This window comes from Xyrauchen texanus, chromosome 14 (genome assembly GCF_025860055.1).
Source record: "Xyrauchen texanus isolate HMW12.3.18 chromosome 14, RBS_HiC_50CHRs, whole genome shotgun sequence".
In the NCBI taxonomy this organism is placed as follows: domain Eukaryota; kingdom Metazoa; phylum Chordata; class Actinopteri; order Cypriniformes; family Catostomidae; genus Xyrauchen; species Xyrauchen texanus.
The window spans coordinates 45,129,566-45,155,075 of NC_068289.1; the positions used below are offsets into that span (position 1 = coordinate 45,129,566).

General features: G+C 35.0%; 2 protein-coding genes across 4 annotated transcripts in view; one reads left to right on the forward strand and one right to left on the reverse strand.

Moving 5' to 3' along the window:
• LOC127654810 (dual specificity calcium/calmodulin-dependent 3',5'-cyclic nucleotide phosphodiesterase 1A-like) overlaps nucleotides 1-15,895 on the forward strand; it is a 74,459-nt gene extending 58,564 nt beyond the window's left edge. For both annotated transcript variants that reach the window (XM_052142260.1, XM_052142261.1), the window contains 11 exons: nucleotides 738-804; nucleotides 1,020-1,136; nucleotides 5,187-5,327; nucleotides 5,517-5,617; nucleotides 10,048-10,173; nucleotides 10,309-10,410; nucleotides 10,845-10,965; nucleotides 11,327-11,408; nucleotides 12,943-13,057; nucleotides 13,144-13,331; nucleotides 15,450-15,895. In XM_052142260.1, coding sequence (XP_051998220.1) covers nucleotides 738-804; nucleotides 1,020-1,136; nucleotides 5,187-5,327; nucleotides 5,517-5,617; nucleotides 10,048-10,173; nucleotides 10,309-10,410; nucleotides 10,845-10,965; nucleotides 11,327-11,408; nucleotides 12,943-13,057; nucleotides 13,144-13,331; nucleotides 15,450-15,718 — 1,429 coding nt within the window. In that variant the 3' untranslated portion in view covers nucleotides 15,719-15,895. The remainder of the gene's footprint in view (nucleotides 1-737; nucleotides 805-1,019; nucleotides 1,137-5,186; nucleotides 5,328-5,516; nucleotides 5,618-10,047; nucleotides 10,174-10,308; nucleotides 10,411-10,844; nucleotides 10,966-11,326; nucleotides 11,409-12,942; nucleotides 13,058-13,143; nucleotides 13,332-15,449) is intronic.
• A 1,985-nt stretch (nucleotides 15,896-17,880) lies between these two features.
• The window catches only part of LOC127654812 (protein phosphatase 1 regulatory subunit 1C-like), a 29,317-nt gene continuing 21,687 nt past the window's right edge, over nucleotides 17,881-25,510 (reverse strand). Inside the window, exons 6-7 of one of the 2 annotated variants that reach the window (XM_052142263.1) lie at nucleotides 23,536-23,691; nucleotides 17,881-20,937 (exon numbers count right to left, since the gene is read on the reverse strand). In XM_052142263.1, the coding sequence (XP_051998223.1) occupies nucleotides 20,843-20,937; nucleotides 23,536-23,691 (251 nt within the window). In that variant the 3' untranslated portion in view covers nucleotides 17,881-20,842. The other variant, XM_052142262.1, reaches the window with a different exon arrangement.

Sequence of the window (25,510 nt, forward strand, 5' to 3'; positions counted from 1 at the left end):
CTATGCAGTCTTAACGATCAAATGTGATGTGTGCAATTTATTCAATGTTAAAGACCCATGAAATCCATGCCTGTTAGCCTGTCCACTCCATAGCTGTTAGCTTCGGGCCATCCATATGTTGCAAATATACACATTTTTAATTTACAGAAAATATCATTGTTTTCCCTGAAGAAAACCGACCAAAATGTTAAAGGCATAGTTCACCCAATTAGAATTATTTTTGTCATTTATACCGTCCTGTTGTTCCAAATCTATATGACTTTCTTATAAGCATCACAGAAGGAGATGTTTTAATGAATATTGAGGCCCATCTTTTTAATACATTGTGGGTAGTGGATATTGCCTCACTTCAAAATGATTAGATAACATAAAAGTAGTTGTTTTTAGTGCTAAATAACACAAGTCTTGCAGAATATGCATGGCAATGTGAACACGCTGGAAATTACATGTATTTCTGGTTGTTTCTGAGTAAAATCTGCCGAATGCTTACAGAAGATATGGAATATGATACACGAGCCACATGGACTACTTTAATGACACTTTATTGTCTTTTTTAAGCTTAAAAGTGAGCCACTATCCACTGCTATTTTATTAAAAGGATGGCCTGTGATAAAAAAAATCACCTTTTGTGACATTATGAATAATAATAATGCCTGTTATTTATATATAAATAATACATTTGTTTTGGTAATAAAGGCTAATGATGTGTGTGTGTGTGTCTGTGTGTGTGTGTGCAGAATGTACAGAAGAACGTCTAATATGGCAGGGTTGACATACCCACCATCTGTAATTGCAGCATTAAAGGTACAGATTATCTTTACATAATAGTTATAACAATGCCATGCTTGTGGGTGTGATTCTGAGGGTACACGTTTACTGATAAAATGTATACCTTGAATGCAGGTCACTTTGGATGAAAGCATCTGCCAAATGCATAAAAATGTAATTCTCCAAAAGGTTTCCATTTGTTTCCTCATATGAAGTGGCATAGGTAAATAACAGAGTCTTCTCTGTTTCAGGATGTTGATAAATGGTCATTTGATGTCTTCACGCTTCAAGAGGCGAGTAATGAACATGCACTGAAGTTCCTGGTGTACGAACTGCTCACCAGATATGACCTGATCAGTCGCTTCAGGGTACGAGAGTGCCAAAAGTGTAATATTAAACGCATTGCTCACATCTGGTCTGACTCATAAATCCATTGGGAAACTCCCATTAACTGAGAGCTGGTAAAAACCTCAGTTCCCCCATGTTCTCATTAATATCTTAATATTTCTTCCTTTTTGAGTCACAACATTGTTTTTTTTTACAGCAATACATTGGTATTAGAATTGACTTTGCATGGGCTTTTTTTAAAGCAACATGTGAATTTTACACAATGTTTGTGTTGCTATCTACATATACTGTTCATGCAGGATGATAATTCTGGTTTTGATGTAACAGTCAGAAGTTACTTACAGTGGCCCCTAAAATATTTAGACATTTAAGACACATAAAAAGGAAATATTGAGCTTTAAAGTGAATAATTAAATTAGTTGTGCTAAATTTTTAATGATAATTCCATCTCGTGAAATTCCAGCAGTACAAAACCTTTGCTGTGATATCATTGTCATCCAATTCAATTTAATTCCTCACAAAAGACATTTTCTTTCAAACACAGCACAAGTTTTCCGGACCTTTCTGACTGGAAATAGCGGCCCTGATTATTGGCCCCAAAAAGTATTTAGACTCTATAGGTGTATATGACTTTCTTCTTTCACAATTGGAGTTATATAAAAAAATATCCTGGCTCTTCCAAGCTTTATAATGGGAATGAATGGTACCTTAGATTTTGAAGCCCAAAAAAGCATATCCATCCATCAAAAAATAAATCCATACGGCTCCAGGGCGTTAATAGAGGCCTTCTGAAGCAAAGCGATGTGTTTTTGTAAGAAAAATATCCATATTTATAACTTTATAAACTATAATCACTGGCTTCCGGTAACGGGCATCCACGCGTTCATGAGAGAGTCGAGTTCCGCATATGACATAGGCGTATTGTAAGCTCCGGTGAGAGGTGATGAGCGCGAAAGCGCAGAGGATAGAGGAAGCCAGTGAACACGCGGACGGCCGTTACCGGAAGCCAGTGATTATAGTCAAAATATAAGGTACCATTCACTCCCATTATAAAGTTGGGAATAGCCAGGATATTTTTTTATATAACTCCGACTGTGTTTCGCTGAAAGAAGAAAGTCATATACACCTAGGATGGCTTGAGGGTGAGTTAATTATGGGATCATTTTCATTTTTGGGTGAACTAACCCTTTAAATCACACTTATTCTCCTGAGACTTAAGCATGACTACTGTGTGCATTTTCCATTTCCCTTTTTGATTTGTTACTAGTAGCACCTAATAAACAAGCAAAAAAATTAATCTTGAGCAAATGGTTTTCCAAAAAATGTATGTCAACATATGTGGAAAGCGGGACTAAGTTGAGAATTTGTAAATAATACCAAGCTATAGAAAGTCAGATTTTGTTAATCAAATTGTTTATTATGTTTCCAGAAGTGTTGGTTATTCATGTTTTTGAAACTTTATAGACATTACATCAGAAATTAGCATAATTAACTCTGATTCAAAATAATGGCCAGCATCATCCAATCACTGCCAACCATGTTAAAATAAAATAATTTATTTTAGATTTAGATTGAGATATTTGAGATGTTTTGCCAAACATGTTGAGTGGTCCAAAAATCATCTGCAGTTTGAAACTGAACTTTTGATCGGATTTTAGGAGTGAATGCAATGTGCTCCCTTTCTCCCTCGCTTTCTGTTTAGTGCCACTTAACCTCCAGTGTGCTATCTGTCTTCACTAGTCTCAGAACAGTTCAAAATGCACCTTATCTTCATCCTAACACCATATAAAGCCTCTTAAAGCAAACATTTTCAGCTTTTGGATGAACCCATTCAGTCTCAATGTGAAAATGCACAGTGAATATAGGAATGTAATTACTAATGTTAATGAATAGATCAGTATTGTACAGTGATAACAAAATAAAATATAACAAAATTTACATTAAAATGAAACCAAATGATCCACAGATGTGTTAGAGTTTAAAGTTATTCAAAATAACTAACATGTTTTTTCAGCTTTTAAAGGAATAATGTCCCAAAATCCACATATGTGGACATCATGTTTATCAGCGCGCTGATATACGAATAATGAATACATTTTTAAAAGTGTCATATCAAACGAAACTAGAGATGCTACGCTTTACACCTAAACAGGTTTCAATGAGAAAACTTAGCCGTTTCATTCTTACCAGTGGCACTTTTGTTGTCTGTGCGCCCAAAGAGGTGCTGCAAGGAAATCAGATGTTTAAACCTTAAATGACTGTCTAGAGTCTTATGAACAGTATTCAGTAGTTTTAAATAAATTTGAATTATGCCTTGTGTATAACGAAGCCAAAATGCAACGTCTGTGGACGCAAGGTCGCACTAGGTTAAAAATGTCTGAATCTCATTGCATTACATAACACAATATGAAAAAGGGGTCATTTATTTTATTTAAGCACACTTATTGCAAAACTTTTAATACAGTATATATATATATATATATATATATATATATATATATATTAAGATTGACAAAATATGTTGTGGCATTTTTCAGTTGTCAATCTTGAATTAATTTGTGTAGCTTCATTTGTTTGCAAATGCCACTTGGTTTGATATTTTGTATCTAATGCAGTGACATTCAAAAATGTTCATCTTCAAAAGATTATTCAATTAGTTGGCCTTGGTAGAACTTTGAAGTAACTGTCTGAAGTTATGTAATCCCTAAAGCATACATGATTTTATACTATAACAGGGCATGTAGATGTGGTACACATCTGATACGAACAGTCTGAAATTCTCTATCTGGCCTTTTCCTTTCTTTTCCACCAGTCTATTAACTCATCAGTTCTTTCCCTTTTTACCAGTACCGTGATGCCAGACTCTAAAATTACACAAAAAGCCAAACCTCGCTGCCCTGATTAGAATATAAGTACATGCAACGCATGTTTCCAGTGTTTGGGTTTAGGTGGTCAGTATTGAGTCTCTGCTCTCCGTATGATTGCACATGATTATTATGCGCCTTCAGATGGATCCCACACAGGAAGCAAGCCATGTTCGTCTGTAACACGCTTTATTAATCAGACAGGGCAGGACATTATAGGCCTCAGGCTGCAGCTTGGAGGTCCATTCTGTGTCTTCATTAAGGTATAGAATCAAGAACAGTGTTTGTTTTGAACCATTCCATTTTATGTTTTATTTTTGAGATACTGTTCAGTACCATTTATATCTGGATTCTTTCTCTGATGCAAATGAAAAACTGTGCTAAAACTATTTTCTAGATGAAACACTGTGCTAAAACTGTCACTATTTCCTCAGGCCACTTCCACACTAATATGTTGTGACTTGAAAACGCACTGATTCACTATGTTTACCCCTCTCATCCTCCACCAAAACTGGAGTGAATTATGACATATGACATCTTAATGAAATTATTGGTTTTATTTAGTATTTGTGTTTAGTATACACCGATCAGCCACAGCATTAAAACCACATGCCTATATTGTGTAGGTCCCCATTGTGCCACCAAAACAGTGCCAACCCACATCTCAGAATAGCATTCTTTGATGATATTCCTCTCACCACAATTGTACAGAGCGGTTATATGAGTTACTGTAGACTTTGTCAGTTCAAACCAGTCTGGCCTTTCTCTGTTGACCTCTCTCATCAACAAGGCGTTTCCATCCACAGAACCGCCGCTCACTGGATCTTTTTTGTTTTTGGCATCATTCAGAGTGAATTCTAGAGATTGTTGTGGAAAGAAATGCCTTGATGATGAGAGAGGTCAACAGAAAGGCCAGACTTGTTCGAACTGACAAAGTCGACAGTAACTCAATAACCTCTCTGTACAATTGTGGTGAGAAGAATTGCATCTCAGAATGCTCTGCTGAGATGTGGTTTGGCGCTGTTTTGACGGCACAACTGGGAACCTGCACAATATTCAGCAGGTGGTTTTAATGTTGTGACTGATCAGTGTATATACAGTTGGATGTAACCAAATATTCAAGATCGGGGATTCAAGTGCCCTTAATGATTAAGGGATCAGCTTAATTAACTGAAGGGATTTGTTGCAACTGGCTTCCCTTTTTAGATACCAGTATCCTCCTTGGTGTCCTTTGTGGAAGCTCTGGAAATGGGCTACAGCAAGTACAGGAACCCTTACCACAATCTGATCCACGCTGCCGATGTCACACAGACCGCACACTATCTGATGCTACACACTGGGGTTATGGTGAGTGAGCTCTCAGTGACTTGTGCGTGACTGTCTGGCATTGACAAACAAATATGACAGCTGTTTATAATCAATATGAGCTGAACATCTGAGGTTTATGTGTGTGGTTGATGAAATGTGCTGTAATGATGTTGCTTCATTCTTATGATAATTATTTGGGTAACGGCTTAGTGCTCTGCTCTCTCACAGCACTGGCTCACCGAACTGGAAATATTGGCAATGGTGTTTGCTGCTGCTATCCATGACTTTGAACACACAGGAACCACCAATAACTTCCACATACAGACCAGGTGTGTGATGACCTTCAGTAAGAAGCAGCACTGAAGGAATTACAGAGAGAGTATTGTTGACTTAACAGACAGTGTTTTTGTAAGAAGTTACTTCCTTTGGAATCTAGTTTACAAATGGCTTCCAAGGCACCATAATGTCACATCAAAAGATCAAAATGAAGTTACCTTTTAACGTGCCCTAACCAGTCATAACCACGATATAACTCTAAATTACATATTATATTATGTTATCATTTTGTTTACCCAAATCTAACAATCCAACTATCATTATTTACTCACACTAATGTTGTTCCAAACCCGGATGACTTCGTTTCCGGCTGTGAAACACAAAAGGGGATACGTAAAAGAATATTGTAATCGCTGATTTCCATACAATGGCAGATAATAGCAACTCACTATAACACTTAAAAAGCACCTAAAAGTGTTATAAATGTAGAACATGTGACTTGTGCATTGTCTCGTGTTCCAAGTCTTCTGAAGGCAAATGATTAGAGATTGACAGATGTTTGGTTTTACTTGCTTTTAACTGATATTTACCATTTTCAGCTTAATCGTTATGGTTTTTTTAATCAGTTTCAAATAAATGCCGCCATCTGGTGGGTGTGTAAAGAATAGTGGCATATATGTATATATAAACATTTGGTATTACTTATTATTATTATTATTTTCAAAATATGAATAGGCTAATGGTATTATGATTTCTTTTAGTTACAATTGTGCAAATAAATAAAAAAAAATTTAGTTTATCAGACAATCAAACATAAAAATTCTCGGTATTGGTATCGGTTGTAACTTGTTAAAAAATCAAACTCAATATCGGTCGATTTCTACATACGATCACTTTAATGAACTGACTGAAAGTTATTATTCACTCTCAAATCATGAATAAACTATTTGTGTCTTGTAATATAGTAAACATACAATACTGTACATAACACAAATATTGGGTAAAATCGTTTTTTGTGATATTTACCTTTTTGTCAATACATTTTGGTAATTAATTAATTATGATTTATTTTCTCTTTGCCCATTTTATACTGAGCTTGTTTCAAGGCTTTATGGAATTGCCTTCTCTGTAAAGGATATATGTGATGCTGCCTTAGAATGTGGCCAAAAGAAGGTATCTTAGAAGCCAAACATTCCCGCCTACCTTTCTGAAAAAGCCTTCACGTCAGTGTGTGTAGGCAGCTCGCTATGATTTGGAACAGAGCCAATGAGTGAGAGCCAGAAAGTGTGTATATGGATATACAAGAGATATTAAGACTTAACTGAAACACAGCTCAAGACTACATTGATTTCTTTCTAATGCTGTTTATCTTCCGTCTGGTGGGCTGAAAGCAGGATTTATTGTGTATTTAATTAATTGTCAGTGGCGGAATCTACATCAGAATCTCCACTGATGTTCTGTGTTAGTTCCTGTATGACAGGATATCTTATTCACATTAATAAATGCCAGTGGATCCTTCAGAGAATTACTCATTTTGCAGGCCTCATTTTGCATGATAACACTTTGCAGACATTATCCAGAGAAGCACATTTCAACATTTGCATTTACAATGAACAAACAGTGAGAAAGGAGTTCTGCGTTCTAGTTGGTGAGTTAGAGTGTATGTTTATTTTAGAGATATCATCAGTGATTTCTAGGAGGTGACAAAATTGTAACATATCGTGCTTCCCATTGACTTTTATTTCCACTGAGACCAATCAGTCAGCGAACAGAATTTCAAATCAATATAATACAGGCATCAAATTATCAAATTTCCTCTAATCCAAAATTTTATTTTAAGATAGGGATTGTCTTGGCCTGGGTAGCTCAGCGAGTAAAGACACTGATTACCACCCCTAGTGTCCTGAGTGTGAATCCAGGGCATGCTGAGTGACTCCAGCCAGGTCTCCTAAGCAACCAAATTGGGCCGGTTGCTAGGGAGGGTAGAGTCATATGGGGTAACCTCCTCGTGGTCGCTATAATGTGGTTCTCGCTCTCGGTGGGGCGCGTGGTGAGTTGTGCGTGGATGCTGCGGAGAATAGTGTGAAGCCTCCACATGCGCTATGTCTCCGCGGTAACGTGCTCAACAAGCCACGTCTCAAACACGGAGGCAACTGAGATATGTCCTCTGCCACCCGGATTGAGGCGAGTCACTTCGCCACCACGAGGACTTAGAGCGCATTGGGAACTGGGCATTCTAAATTGGGGAGAAAAGGAGAGAGAGAGAGAATAAAGAAAGGGAATGTCTGTGAACAAATCTGGCAAAACATTCCAAATTGATTTATAGATACAAATGACTAATGTATGTCAATAACCTGTAATACGCTTCCCTGGTCTCATTCCAAACCCAATGTTTTCTACCATGGTTAAAAAATATTTTCCTATTAAAATCATGGTTTGGTTTGGGTAAGGAATTACACTTTGGAAAAATCATAATAACATAATTTGTTTGTTAGTTTTTTCTATATAGGAGTAAAAGTTGTTAATGTTTGTATGAGCCAACTCATAATATTTCTTTTGATTTGTCCATCTCATACTAATTATTAAGACTTGACATGAGACCAGTTTGGTTCTCCTTAAGTTTATTCCAGAAAAGAAAGAGTGTTATTTGTCTCACTGAATAAAATATACAGTCATTGGGGTATAGGCGCTAGCACAAAAGAAAGTGACTTTAAGTGCAAGTTCAATGGTAAGTGCAATTAGTGTGGATTGGTTAAGTGCTCATGCAACAGATGTGTTTTCAGCTGGTTCTTGAATGTCGAGATGGTATCAGCAAATTGTGTTGATGCTGGAAGCTCATTACACCACAGAGGAAAGGAGAAAGAAAAATGATCGTGAAATAGACTTTGAGCCTCTTTGTGATGGGACCACCATGTGCCGCTCATTCATAGAATGCAGAGAGCGACTTGGAGCATAGACCTGTAGAAGTGAACTGAAGTTAGTGGTTGCGGATCCTTTTGCTGTCCTGAATGCCAGAGTCAAAGCCTTGAATTTGATGCAAGCAGCTACAGGTAGCCAGTAAAGTGAAATCAAGAGTGGGGTGACATGAGCCCTTTTTGGCTGATTGAAGACCAGATGCGTTACTGCATTCTGGACCATCTGCAGTGGCTTAATTGTGTTAGCTGGTAGGCCAGACATCAAAGCATTACAGTAGTCCAGTCTTGAAATGACCAGAGCTTGGACCAGGAGCTGTGCATCATATTCTGACAGAAAAAGACAATCACCCAAATAGTTCACCCAAAATAGAAAATTAGCTCATCATTTACTCACCCTCATGCTATCTTGTCTTATGCAGAACACAAACGCAGATTTTTTCAGAGGGATATCTCAGCTCTTTTGGTCCATGCAATGCAAGTGAATGGTGACCAAAACAATAAAAGGCAGATTAAAAATAATCCATGTGACTATCTTTTGAAGCCATCCAGTCGATTTTGGCTGAGAACAGACCAACATATATCTCCTTTTTTATTGTGCATCTTTCCATTGCAGTCTCTAAGCACAATCATGATTTCAAGCTTGATTGCACTTCCTAGTGCTTTAATCCATGTCTTCTGAAGTGATCCAATATTTTCTGGATGAGCAAACACCAAAATATAACTCCCTTCACTGTAAATATTGACATTAGCAGTCTCCTTGGCTATCATGATTTAATGCTTGATTGCACTTCTAGTGTTGAGCACTAGATGGTGCTAGGAAGAGCAATCAAGCATTAAATCATGATAGCCAAGGAGACTGCTAATGTCAATATTTACAGTGAAGGGAGTTATATTTTGGTGTTTGCTCATCCAGAAAATATTGGATCACTTCAGAAGACATGGATTAAACCACAGGTGTCTTGTGGATTATTTTATGCTGCATCTATGTGCTTTTTGGAGCTTCAAAGTTTTGGTCACCATTCACTTGCATTGTATGGACCAACAGAGCTTTCTAAAAATCTTTGTTTGTGTTCTGCAGAAGGAAGAAAGTCATACACATCAGGCATGGCATGAGGGTAAATTATGACAGAATTTAAATTTTTTAGGCAAACTTTTCTGGTTCTTTGAAGATTAAAAAAGTTATTTATTACATTGTTCCAAAACTGTATGACTTTTTTCTTTTGTGAAGCATAAATTGAGAAAAACTGAAGTATGTTCATGCTACTCAATTTGAGAGGGGAAGATTTTCAGTCAATTATGGCTTAAATTTTAGTCTGTTCCTTACACAAAACTAGTAGTGTTGAATGTAGTGTACAAGTCGAATGGAAAGAGAATCATATGCTTTTGGAATGGCATGAGGTTGAGTAAATGATAACTGAATTTTCATTTTTGTTTAAACAGTCCCTTTTAAAAAGGCTGTAAGTCTAATTTGAACCTCTATTTTGAAGATTGTAGGTTCCTGTATTATTCCTTCTATTGTGTATGCTTACTGAAGAAGGTTTGACTCCTCTTTCTATGGTTCTGCGCAGATCAGAAGTGGCCATCCTGTACAATGATCGCTCTGTCCTGGAAAACCACCATGTGAGTGCAGCCTACAGACTAATGCAGGAAGACGAGATGAACATCCTGGTGAATCTCTCCAAAGACGACTGGAGGTACGCTGGGGTTTGCGACTCTAAGTGTGTGCCCAACTGTCCCTGGACGTGGAGTTCCTGTGAGGAATGGGAAAGTTCTCACTCTGTGTGTGGGTGTGTGTGTGTATGTGTTCTGATATCCCATGTTCCCCACAGGGAGCTGCGTACACTGGTGATCGAAATGGTCATGAGCACAGATATGTCCTGTCATTTCCAGCAGATCAAGACTATGAGAAACACACTCCAACAGCCAGAGGGGTGAGTGTTTTAGTGGCTCCCTTCAATTTCACACAACTTTGGACATGTTCCACACACATTTGACAACCAAAACGGTTTTTATCATTTAAATCTTGACCTTCTATTTGTTATTTTATTTTTATTTTTTGCCTGGAAAGTGTGCTTGTGCTATTTTTCTTTAAAATAAATGCCACTTGGTTTAGTATATTGTTATGTAATGCCATGAGATTCAAAATTTTTTAAGTGTGGCTAAAGTGCCCTTTTTGGACGGCTCCTCGTTCGCACATTATAGTTAACAGCGTGTCCTGTGTTTGCGAATGTGTATAGTATGTGTGCAAATGTGGTTGTTTATGGAGTCATAATTGAGTTACATCGCTTCTACTGTATCTTACATCTAGTATTGATAGTATAAGGGTTTGTTTATGACTGATGAATCTATTTGTGTGTTTTATCAGAATAGACAAGGCTAAAGCATTGTCTCTGATGCTTCACGCAGCTGATATCAGTCATCCTGCTAAGGGCTGGAAGCTGCACTACCGCTGGACACAAGCACTTATGGAGGAGTTCTTCAGACAGGTACTGTACACACACATACATAATAATCATTATTTTAAAATACACAAGCTAATCTCCCAGAGAAACACACATTTACTGCACACAAGAATCAGAAAGTTGATTTACTGCTTTCAGGGGTATCATTTTTTTCATTTGTCATTTTGTTTGTTTGTTTGTTTGTTTTGAGCACTAGTGGCAGTTTTAGATGCAACTTGGTTGAACTGATCAAAATTAGACATGTAAATGCGTTGGCTTAAAATGAATAGGCATGTCTGCCTCACTGATCAAGCACAATGGAGGAAAGAGGACAGTTTATTCAGACTCTTGAGCTTTTAAAGGTGTGAGTGAGTAATTGTCTCCGGTTCTTTTATTCTTTCTGCAGGGTGACAAGGAGGCAGAATTAGGACTGCCGTTCTCTCCACTGTGTGACCGGAAAGCCACTATGATTGCCCAGTCTCAGATAGGTAGAGCTCTCACACAAATACTCTCATTCTATCTCTGCAGTATATATTATCCATACTGTGCACAGTATGCAGATTTAAATTTGTTTCACAAGTTTTCAATCCCGATTTCAGTTGGATTCATATGGGTATACTGTGTTTCAGTTATAATGTCCATTTTGCTTCCATTTGAAAGTAATTCTGTCCCAGCTATTGCTGTTAACTATACAGGGGACCTTCTAACTAGGTACATTAAAAATTATATTTATTTGTTCTTCATAATTTTGGTCACATTTAAGCTTTTAAAAAATGTACAAATCCATATATTCCATCAATAAATTTGATATTATATTGTATATATGATATTTTGTTACATGTCTATTGTTTCATGCATAATTTATACTATTTACTAGTATTAACATTGATTTGTTGAACACGTGCTAAAAATCAGTACTGTCTCTTTAAGAAAACCGAAAGTTCTGTAAATAAGCGCAGTGTTTTACCTCATCTGTGCTATTCGTAAATAGAATTAAATGTTTATGTTTTGGTGTTTTTGATCAACAATTGACTGTAAAGAACAGAAAGGTTATTAAAAGGGATATTACTTAATGATAGTTGGATTGCGTGGATCTTGTCTTTGGACACACATAACACGGGTCAAACCAAAGTCAAACCAAACTTTTACCCTCAACATGAAGTGAAAGCATGCTGAAATTCTTTGCAAATATAATTCTTAATCTAGTAGAATAAGATAGATAGTGAATCTAAACATTTACCAGCCAGTGGCTAATCACTGATATTTTTAGTTATATAGTGTGAAATTTGGTCTCATATGCATATTCTGTCAGTAAAAGATTGATCTGTATGTATATCAAGAGCCTTCAAATGAAGATTGTAATGCATCAGAAAATCTATATATTTACCCAGCCCTAATCAGGACGTAGTAAGCTAGTATTCCATTTCAAACATAGCCATTGACTTATCGACTCAAATGGAATACAAGCTAAATACGCAGTGCATACTACACAGTATACTGACTTTTTTATATTAAGTGAAACATTAGGCATTATTCCATGCTGAACATTTCAAACGGTAGTTGTCACATGATCTTATCACGTTATTATTAGTAGGTTCCAGTTATGGAATTTGGAAATCAAAACTTCAAACAATACTGACTAAAAATATATTTTAGCAGTACAATCAAATAATGAGTCAAAAAAGAGATCACGGCTGATTCTTCTGGTTCATTTGTCTATTTGTGCACCGTATACATTCTACTGCAGATGTGTTTAAGAATAGATGGCTAATATACTAATCCAAAAATATCCTTACAGAAATGAGTTTAGTCTAGCCATGCTTTAGCTACAAATAGTCCACTGTAACAATAATATGCTCTCTTTTGATGTTTAATGAAACTCATAAATGTACAGTTTAATTTATTGACACCATAAGTGACTTTATTGGATCTACAGTAAATCCCGTTATTGCTAATGACTTTCTAACAAGTTAAATAATTGACTGAGGTTTCTAAACAAACCAAACCCTTTTTTCCATCAAGGGTTCATTGATTTTATCGTGGAGCCCACGTTCTCTGTTCTGGTCGACAGCACAGAGAAAATCATTAGTCCTCTCATAGAGGAAGCTGTAAAATCTGAGGGGGTCCGCAGGTCAAGGTGAGATGAAGTTCATGTGTTCATCATGGTAAAGGTGTTTTTATGCAGGGATTAAAATCTGTGCATAATCTGCTTGTGTAATGCAGTTTAACAGGTCGGGGCTCGGCCGCAGTGGTGGAGTCAGTGCAGAGACACAGCGGTCGTGGTTCAAATGACGAGCAGGGAGGATCTACAGATTACTCACTGGGCAGTATCGACCTGAAACGAGTGCAACACCTGCTTTCTGAAATCATTCAGAACAACAAGGAGCGCTGGAAAGAGCTGTCTGTTCAAGGTGTGTACAAGTGTATGTGCTTTACAAGTTACACGTTGTTTGAAACTTTGAAAAGCCCATCTTGAGATCCCGGTGTTCTTTTGTGCTCGGTTAAGCTGTCATTGAGATCAAGAGCTTGTCGTCTGTGGAAGGCTGTGCTGCCTGTTGCTTTTGTTGGTTTGGTGTGGCGTGTTGTCTGTACAGATGGAGCGCTGACTACCCCCTATTGCATCAAGGTGGTACATCAAGCTTGAATTGCTCTGATGGTAGAAACATTCTGTATTACAAATTAACATGTTAAATCGACAGCTCTATAATAGATATATGGTTACTGTTTACAAACAAACACACTGATCCAGCACTTTCATGTTCTTTTGGCACTGCAGAAAATAACTTTTTCTGTGGCCGTTTAATTGAAATAAATCTGAAAATGACCAAAAAGTGCTTTTTGTGGGGTTTCAAACACCTAATTTCTTAAATATTATTGGAGATTTGGGCTCCTTTAAATTTCCATCAGAATCAGTGGATTAGGAAAAACTGACACAAAGTCACACAAAGACACACCATCATTGTTATTGCATTTGCTCTAATAAGCTCAAACTTTACACAGAGGAATTTCACAAACTCTGATTTTAATTTCCAAATTAATTCCAAGCTGATTTTAATTTCCAAAAGTGCAATTGCTTTGACAGATAGTAGGTCAAATATTATCTAACAGTGATCTTATGCTACCATGTATCTAACGGGACAAACATGACCAGTCTTATTACATTACAAATATCAAAATACTGTAATACTTCTAAAATGATGTCTGCATTTATTTAGAATGCATTAGGTAACTTGTTCAGTTGAAACTGGCTGTTATTAAGGTTGAATACTCAATATGATACTATTAAAGTCAAATATTATTATTTACTGTATGTGGGCCAGTAAGTAAGCAGTAAAGACGCATATTGCATGTCTGATGGCAGTTTTCATTTTTATACAGTATGCCTCATTTTTCAGGCTTTAGAAGTGTGTTAAAGGGACAGTTCCCCCAAAATTTAAATTCTCTGATCATTTGCTCACCCCATGCCATTCCAGATGTGCGTGACTTTTTTCTTCTGCTGAACACAAACAAAGATTTATAGAAGAATATCTCAGCTCTGTTGGTCCTTACAGTGTGAATGGTGACCAGGCATTTGAAGCTCCAAAAATCACATAAAGGCCACATAAAATGTATCCTTTTACTGTTGGTTAATCCATTACTTCAGAAGCGATATGTTAGGTGAGGGTGAGAATCAGATAAATATTTTTCCACTTTCACTTTCAAAATGTTAAAGAATGTGAAAGTGGAGCTTTATAATAAAAGATAACTTAAATATTGATCTGTTTTTCACCCACACTTATATAACTTCTGGAGACATGAATTTAACCACTGAAGTCATAGTAATTAATTTTATGTGGCCTTTATGTGATTTTTAGAGCTTCTAGTCACCATTCACTTGCATTGTAAGGACCAACGGAGCTGAGATATTCTTCATACATACACACACATATATACAGTATAAATATATATATATATATATATATATATATATATATATATATATATATATATATATATATATATATATATATATATACACGTATATACACAGTATAAAACTTTATGAGGTGCATCCTAGGATGTTTTTAAACAGTATTGCGGGAGTTTCCTTACATGCTTGGCACATGTTGGCTTCTTTTCCACCACTGTCTTGTCCAACTAATCCATTAAATGTATATGTTTACATTTGACTACAGAGCTAATATTTTTAGTTAACGGGATAGTTCACACAAATATTAAAATAGTCGTCATTAAGTCACCTTCATGTTGTTTCAAACTCGTATAACTTTCTTTCTTCCATGTAACACAAAAGGAGATGTTAGGCGGTATGTTTGCCCCAGTCACCATTTCACTTTTATTGCATCTTACAATGAAACTGAGGCAGTCAGTCGCTAACATTCTGCCAAACATCTCATTTTGTCGGAAATTACCACGGAAGAAAGAAAGTCAAATAGGTTTGGAACAACATGAGGGTGAGTAAATAATTATAGAATTTCCATTTTTAAATTAACTATCCCTTTAATGATAATAACTTTGGATCTCACTTCCAGAGTTGGCCAATAAGGAACACGAGAGAATATCAGAACAGGAAGTGGACCCCTTGAGGAGTGCACAAGTCACACTGTCACACAGCAGTCCAGCTAGAGGGAGTCTGGAGTCTGAATCAAAGTCGCTGAATGAACTGAACAATACAGACTCGACTCACTCTTCCCAGGACTCTCTGGACCAGTGTTACCAGTCCCCCACTGAGGGACACGGCAACGGTTCAGCTGACGAGCACAGCTCAGACACTCTGCCTTGGAATGGTAAAACTGCCTGACGTCACCACGTCAGTGTGAAAGTTGAATGTTTTTAGTGCAGCTTTTGCTGTGTTTTTAATCACAAACTCAAGGATGATGTACATAGCATTGTCCTCATTGTATTGTAATGCTGTTATACTCTTGGGCTTGGAGGGCTTACTGTGCAAACGGATGTACAAAATGTCCACGAAGCGACTTGTGCATCGTCATAGAGATGGTAGTGTGCAGTGTTGTCATGGCAACTGTGTTATTGCAGGAGATGGACCTTTACCATCCCTTGGAGTGGATTTAGAGAGTCCCTGAAATACAAAGCTACATTTTTGCTTCCCGGGCTTTTTTTCTGTTGTTTTCATTTGTTTATCTTACATTTTTTGTAAATTTATTTTATTTTTTTTGTAGACTGTGTCGTTATTTATTAAAGATTACGCAGCTACACTTTGTACCACAATTAGTTCTGGGATTTCTACTTAATACTACGGTTATGTTTATGGGCTTTTTATGGAACATTAGGTGGATTGGTGGCACATCAGGAATATTTTATGGCATTCCGGCACGTTCTCTATGTACTTATGAATGTTATTCAGTCCAATTTCCAGAACAATTCAGAAAGAGCATTTTTTTATTGTAGCATGACTCGTATAATATGTGCAGCTGTAAAATTTAAGTATAACATGCCATCAATGAGCCAATTCTTACCTAATGGTAAAGATACGCACTGGCTGTTGTTTCATTTAAACAGACAACATGGCAACCCTTCAGTCTCCAATGAAGAGAATTGTGTCCCTTTAATTCCATACAGTATTATATCACATAGCCAGTGTCTAAACAAATGTTGCATACATTGGATATGTTTTGAATTGAATACTAGCTTACTGATTTACTGTTTGTGGTCTATTTTTTTAGACTAGTAAGTGAAACAATGTATTACGCAAAGATAACCTTTTCAAACAGTAACATGACCTGTGACAACATGACAGCGAGTGGTGTCCATTTGTCTTGAAAACAAATACATTATTTTGCATTTTAAATCAAACTTTGCATAAAAATGTCAACATTTGGCAGTCCAATGCTAAAAATATACAGTATTGGGATACAGTATTCCACGCAGTGTGCTCTTTTGTATACTGCATATTTTTTGCTAAATGTATATCATCCAGGTATTCCATGCAAAACATTTGCATACTGTGCACTATATACAACAATTACTACTGTATACTGCAGAAATAGTAAGAGTAGTATGCTTTTCGAACATAGCCATTGTCTGTTTTTACACTGTTCATCTGAACAGTTTCATGAGGTTTTAAACATGCTACCAAATCACTGTATCATGTTTTATAATGTTTATGTAAAAATACTGATACATTTTTGCATTATATATATATATAACATAAACTGACAAAAACAAACTGTATTTTTGTCGTTGCATCTTTTTTAACTGATTGAAGTGTGCTGAAGTAATACTTTGTGTCTTTACTTTCACGCGCGTGTTGGTGCGGCTATCCTTATGAGGACTCTCCACAGACGTAATGATTTTTATACTGTACGAACTATAGATTCTGTCCCCTAACCCTCTCAAAACACTTTCTACATTTTTACATTTCCATTAAAACATTGTTTAGTATGTTTTTAAGCGATTTGAATTATGGGGACACTAGAAATGTCCTCATAAACCACATTTATAGCATAATACCCTTGTAATTACCAGTTTGTTACCTAAAAAAAAATTCCTCGTAAACACACACACACACACACACACACACACCATGACTGAACATTAGGTTGAAAACACATTTGTGCTCAAGGTGATTTAATTGTAGCAAGTATGTTTATGTAAAGTTTATTAAACAGAAAACATCAAATATAAAGGATTTCTGACTCGAACACACACGGCTCTGCACCTCTGCTAGTGAGCTGTACACTCATTTATCAAAAACAGAAGGATTATAGAAATACCTAGAACATCTGCTGAAATCATGAAGAGAAATGTTGACAATATTGTTTGAATTTTTAATGCCTTTTAGATAGCTTATTTTTATGAAAATTGTTTTATAAGGTTGCTAAACCACTTTTTGGGTGAAAACAACAATATATATATGTTATACAACAATGTATATATATATATATATATATATATATATATATATATATATATATATATATATATATATATATATATTGTTGTTTTTGCATAAAATAAAGAAGTGACATTGTAACATTATTTTATATAAAGCAACTCCCTTAAATTATCATTACTGTAATACAGTAATGAAAATAATCCTCTCAGAACACATATATTTTATTAAAATCAGCATAAATAACTTTTGCAGTACAACAAGAATTAGGTTTTTATATATTTATATACAGCTCTGGGAGGGGAAAAATAAGAGACCACTGCAAAATTTATCTTGATTTACTATTTATAGGTATGTGTTTGAGTAAAATGAAAATTTTTGCTTTATTCTATAAAGTACTTAAAACATTTCTCCAAATACAAATATTGTCATTTAGAGCATTTATTTGCAGAAAATGACAACTGGTCAAAATAACAAAAAAGATGCAGTGTTTTCAGACCTCAAATAAAGCAAAGACAGGGCCATGACAGGGTCTTGATGTGGTGGTCCTCCATCCACACCTTGATTGAGCATTGTCCTGCAGGAAAAAACAATCTTCAAAGTTGGGGAACATGGCCGGAGCAGAATGACGCAACTTTTTTCCAGGATAACCTTGTACATGGCTTGATTCATGTGTCCTTCACAAAGTCGAATCTGCCCAATTCCAGCCTTGCTGAAGCACCCCCGGATCATCTCCGATCTTCCACCAAATTTCACAGTGGGTATGAGACACTGTGGCCTCCATGTAACCATTAGACGACCAAGTGTAGAATCAGTGATGATTATGGGATAATTCAGCAAGGCTGGAATCTGGCAGATTTGTCTTTGTGAAGGTTATCCTGGAAGAAAACTGGGTTTCTTCTGTTTTCTTTTTTCCAGAGCTGTAGTATGTATATTTTATTTTTATTTTGGGGTGAAAAATATCCTATTTTAAAGTTTTTGTCATATCCATCCAAAAATGTTTTACATTAACAACTAGTAAATGCCCCACTGAGAGCGAGAACCACATTATAGCAACCACAAGGAGGTTAACCCTACGTGACTCTACCCACCTTAGCAACTGGCCCAATTGGTTGCTTAGGAAGCCTGACTGGAATCACTCAGCACGCCCTGGATTTGAGATTTTTGCATTTTTAAAAAGCTTAATTGTGACCAAAATACTGAAAAACAAATCAAATATAATTTGTAAAATTAATATTTTCATAATGTACCTAGTTAAAATGTCCCCTGTATAATTAACAGCAGTATCTGGGAGAGAATTACTTTCATATGGAAGCAAAATTGACACTATAACTTAAATATACCCTTATCAGGGCCTGGGTAGCTCAGTGAGTATTGCCTCTGACTATTACCCCTGGAGTCATGTGTTCGAATCCAGCCAGGCATCCTAAGTAACCAATTTGGCCCGGATGCTAGGGAGAGTAGAGTCACATGCGGTAACCTCCTCGTAGTTGATGTAATGTGGTTCTCGCTCTCGGTGTGGCACGTGGTGAATTGTGTGTGGATGCCACGGAGAATAGTGTGGGTCTCCGCGGTGATAGTTGCCACACGCAGAGGCAACTGAGATTGAGATGTGTATTGTGAATTGGGCATTCCAAATTGGGGAGAAAATTATACATTGTAATTATAATTAATAAATATATATATATATACCCATATCAATTGATATTGAATCAAAATCTGAATCTAATCGAATCAAGAAATCTGTATCAATACCAAGCCCTACATGCAAATAAATTTCATTTTGTAATCGACTCCAAAAATTGGATGGCAGATAAGAGAAATATTGTTAATGATTGGGGTGGAAAAAACAGTCCCCTATAATTTTTCTTTGAAATTTGTTGGTGACCTCATTAAAATAGCGGCATAAAGAGCTCTTAGCTGTTCAAACTTATTTACACAAACCACAAACTTTCTCCTGCTGATAACTTGGTATTATGAGACATTGATACATGCTGATGATTCTAATATTTTGTGTAGATAACAGAAGATCTAAAATAATCCATGGTCATGTGAGTATGTATAAAGCTTTAAGTCTATGTATGATCAGGGACGGATTATGACTTGCAAATGCCCTGGGGACAATTATTTCCAAGGGCCCCCCTCCACCCAAAATTTGTTGTGGGGGGGGGGGTTGGTTCATTGTTCATGCCCAAAAGGGTTATCAAGCGGAGGGAATCACCAAACTAGATCACGCAGTCTTAAAGACCAGGGCACCCCCTAGCACTGTCACCATTGGCCCGGTCTGTAATCCGTCCCTGTGTATGATGCCCACATTTCAGAAATTCAGAGAGTCGGTGAGCTATACAACTGTCATGTTCAAAATCACATCTGCATACAAAACAGCCATACCTACAAAAATATTCCTTTTGTCAGAGAAAGTTTCAACAAAACGTCAAGCTCTTTCCACATGAGGTGATCAAAAATAAAGTGGAAGGATGTGATTTGCAATCCTCTCCATGTATTGCTAAAATATTGGCGGAGCATCAGTTTTGTGATGTAACATTTTCATATAATAACTAATTATGAATTTCATAGAAAACTTTAAAGAGCCAACAGGCCATAATAAAATATAACATCATGAAGGTTAATATTATGAAGAGAAAAAAAACAACACAAGAGAATATAAACAGTTGGGTCCAAATGGCTGATGTCTTGTGGCCAATGTCAGAAGTGTATTTTGATACGTGACCTAAAATTTGTGCAGAATCTTAAATATTTCTTCTTTGTTTTACGTCCTTTTCTTTGTTTAACATTTTTATATCCCAAAAAATTACATTTCTTTCAATATTTAAGAAAAAAAAGAAGCTCCCTGATTTCCAATGGGGTCTCTGACTTTTAGGCCCCATTGTTTTGGAGTGAAATGACTGTAAATTCTGTCAAAATCTGTACACAGAAGAATACATTTCTCCTGCAAACAATTTCAACACTAAAAGAAACATTTACTTAAAAAAAATAAAAATGGAAACAAGGTATAACGAAAATAGCTTCCAAACAATAATATGAATTATTTCACTTCATCGTGTAACTCTGTTACTCTTTCTGATGGTCTTTATGTTCTCCGCTGTTCTCCACATCCTCCTGGAAAGGCGAAGAAGAATCTGTTTGGTTATTCAGCACCTTCACCCCTGTAAAAATCAATAAAAAAAAAAAGATCTAAGAAAGAGTGAATAACCTAGAAATTCCGAGACGAGTGATTGGTTGACTAGACAAGAATGTTGACAAGATTTTTTTTATTTTCTTTCTTGCTCATAACCTAAAGTCCTAAAATAATAAATAAAAAATATATATATCAGTCTATTTTTAAAATGTAAGCACTCCAATTGTATTACTGCAGAAGCCCATCATCACCACATGGGGGGAAAGGTGTCAAAATTATGAGATACTAAGTCAGAATTTATTAGTTGACATGTCTTCATTATGAGACATTGTCATTTGTGACATAACAGGTCAACATTATGAGGTAGTAAGTCATAATGATAAAATATCAAAATTCTTAAAAACAATACCACAAAACCAAGATTTCAGGTGAATCCACCTATAAAAAGGAGATTGACTGAGGTTTAAAGTTGTTGAATGAAAGATGCCACTTCAGCCACATTGTTTTGTTTTTTCTTCCTGTTTAAAACCCTTTCAAGAGTGTGTTTGCTCAGTATAATTCTATGCAATTCTGCTAATAAGGCAAGTATTTCATAATTAATAAAACCATGTTTGAAACCGTCTTCAAGTAGTTCACAAATCATTAGTAAGTATTATTCACTGCAATGAGAAAACATCAGATCAATGTGAGTTTGTTACTGAATAACTTATGAATTAGTATCTCATATTTTTGACTTTATCTCATAAGTTTGACATTATCTTATTATGAGTGTCTCATCATTTTGACTGTTTATCTCATAATTATTATGTTTTATGTCATAAATATGACTTACTATCTCATAATTATATCTTACTATCTCATCATTTGGACTTTTTTATTCCAAATTGACTTTATCTCATAATTATGACTTTTTATCTCATAAATATGACTTACTATCTCATAATTATAACTTACTATCTCATAATTTTGACTTTTTTATTCCAAATTGACTTTATCTCATAATTATGACTTTTTATCTCATAAATATGACTTACTATCTCATAATTATAACTTACTATCTCATAATTTTGACTTTTTTATTCCAAATGGGCTTTATCTCATAATTATGACTTTTTATCTCATAAATATGACTTACTATCTCATAATTATAACTTACTATCTCATCCTTTGGACTTTTTTTTATTCCAAATGGACTTTATCTCATAATTATGATTTTATCTCATAATTATGACTTACTATCTCATAATTAGAACTTACTATCTCATCATTTGTACTTTTTTATTTCAAATTGACTTTATCTCATAATTGTGTGTTTTTATCTCATAATTATTACATTTAAATTTATGCATTTGGCAGACACTTTTATCGCGACTTACAGAGCACTTATTACAGGGACAATCCCCCCGGAGCAACCCGGAGTTAATTGCCTTGCTCAAGGACCCAATGGTGGTGGCTGTGGGGATCGAACCAGCGACCTTCTGATTAACATGTGCTTTATGTGCTTTAGACCACTATGCCACCACCATAATTATGACTTAGTATCTCATCATTTGGACTTGTTTTATTCAAAATGTATTATCTAATTTCATAGTTTGGACTTTTTTATTCCAAATTGACTTTATCTCATAATTCTGACTTTTTATCTCATAATTATTACTTACTATCTCATAATTTTAACTTCTTTTCCAAATTGACTTTTTCTCATTATTATGACTTTTTATCTCATAATTTTGATTTTTTTTTCCCAAATTGACTTTATCTCATAATTATGACTTTTTATCTCATCGTTTCGACTTTTTTTATTCCAAACTGTCTTTATCTCATAATTATGACTTTTTATCTAATAATTATGACTTAGTATCTCATAATTTGGACTTTTTTTTATTCTAAATTGACGTATTATCTCATAATTATGACTTACTATCTCATATTTTTGACTTTTTTTATTCCAAATTGACTTTATCTCATAATTATGATCAACTATGTCATAATTTGGACGTTTTTTAAAATCCCAAATTGACTTACTATCTCATAATTATGACTTTTTATCTCATAACTGACTTATCTCAAAATTTAGATTTTTTTCAAAATCTGCAAACTGATAACCTCAAAGTTATCAGTTTTCTTGTCATAAATATGGCTCAGTACCTCATAATTTTGATTATGTCATAAATGTGACTTAGTACCTCATACTGTAATTATGGCTAACCAAAGCACAATTTTGCAGAAATGGGATCCCATTTTTTTTAATCAAATTTAATGTAGTGATCTGAGTGATTAAATAATGAACAAAATAATATGAAATCAAAGTAAATGTATACATATATGTAAAGAAAATTAATAAAAAGTATGAAAACTAATTTTGCTTTGGCATTAATGAATTGAACTAACATATACTCAGTGAAGTAATGTAAATAAATGTAATTGAATATATATATATATATATATATATATATATATATAAAAATTTTTATTTTTTTTATATAGTGTAAACCTATAACCCTAAATCTGAATGGCATAATAGCACTGCTATTCCACGATCAACAACAACAACAAAAAGATCTTTCTACTTGTCATCTCATGTTTTTCTGTGGCATTAAAATGTGTTGATAATAATGGCCCCTACCAGGAATGAAAGGTGGCTGGTGCTGGTAGGGTGTGTCTTTGCGTCGTGGCAACAGATCCCCAGGTTCCTCTGACAGTGTGTCCAGGTGTTTTTGAGAGAGTTTGTGAGGATGATGGCTCTCTCTCTCCTCCTGCTGGCTATCGCTGTGCTCTTTACCTGCAGGATGAACAAACCATGAGTCCCAGCATGCACCAGTCACTGTCTCAGCCACTAAAGGACCAAACTTACCCATAAGACTTACCCATTTGACTATTTAAAGAAGAGGCTCAAAGACATTCAAAGGTTGATATTGATCCTACTGTACATCTTCATGGGGAAGAATAACCTCTAATTGTTCATAAAGGTGAAATATGTAATTTCTGCACCACTAGTGGCACCAAACTGAAAAAAAATTACTGTCTTCCAACACATTTGGTGAAACAGCTAGTCTCACCCCAAATGTACGCCATGCTTGGCAAAGTCAAAAAGAAAAAAATAATAAATCTGGAACTGAGTGTCTATGTAGCAAAGCTAGTAAACTTAACTAGTACACACTTCACCTTCAAGCCATATTACATGTAAAGCATGTCTATACATATAATACATTCAAACAATTATTCATCAGAGAGTAAGATAAAATATTTTAGAGTTTGGAAGTGCAGGACCAAAAGGACAGTAACGTTAGATAAATATCACTCACTCAAAGTTATTTACATCATTCCTTCTTTTTTATTTTACACTCCAAAAATTGTTTATTACGTTTTCTCTACTCAAAACCATAAAGAAATTGTTACAAGTGATCTCAAAAGTGCCAAAAATATGCTGCACGCATATCTGATGCCACATATATACATCGTAAGTTTTTCAAAAGCCTTTTTTTTTAAATAGAAAAACAAACAGGACAGCTGGTCATTATAAGTACATAATTGAAAGTGAAGAACAAGCATTTCATTTCACATAAATAAAATTAAATAATTGTTGCTGTGGAAGTGAACACAGAAAGAGTTGAGAAAGTACAATGCATGAATTTAGATGATCAGCCTCTTCTTATTTAAGAGTCCAAAGATTGAAGAGGGCAGTAAAGTTTGGAAAGGGTCTACAGTGTGCCAGGTACGTTATTTCGGCTATCGAGAGACAGAAGAAGGACTGCTCAAGATTTTCTGCTCACTTCCTGAAGTGTCTGGTGTGTTTCCTGCATATGAATATACAAAGCAATGGCAATAATAATATTGAAAATAATAAGAGAGAAAAAATAATTATAATTTTAAAAGAAAGTGGAGGAAAGACAGAGACAAAAAGTCTTGTCAGTAAAGTACATTAGATCTACAATCTGAGCAATCAGATTTTCTACATCTCTTAGTGGTGACCTTTTATAGTACATATAGCATTCAAGATATATTTTATATAGAATCAAAGCACTCAAAATGGTGTAAATCAATCAATAAATTAGCTAAAAGTATTTACATCAGTAAATTATTAATCATAAGTTAAATGCAACAATTTTAATTTTAAAAATAATAAAATTAGTAAATAAATCCACAGTTAAATGCAGCAATGTATTATTAAGTAATTACATCAATAAATAATTAAATTAAAAGTTAAATGCACCAATTCTATTTTTAAAAATAATGAAATGAGTAAATAAATCCACAGTCAAAAGCAACAATGCATTTTGGAACAGTTAAATCAATAAATAATCAGTAGTGAAATGCAAATATTTATTTTGAAATAATTAAACCAATTAAGTAATTAATAATTAAATCAAGCAACAATTAACAACTTATTTGGCAATATTCCATAAAAACAAATTATTGTTAAAAACATTTCATGATATCCACTTTGGCATAACTAGTACTGCATTTAAATCTTTTTATTTCCATAATAAAACTTAGCATTTCTAAATGTCAATTTCATAATAATAAGCTTTTTCATAACAATATGAGATTTTGCATGCATTATTAGTTTTGTGACAGTGAATATCATGAAATGTAGTTTC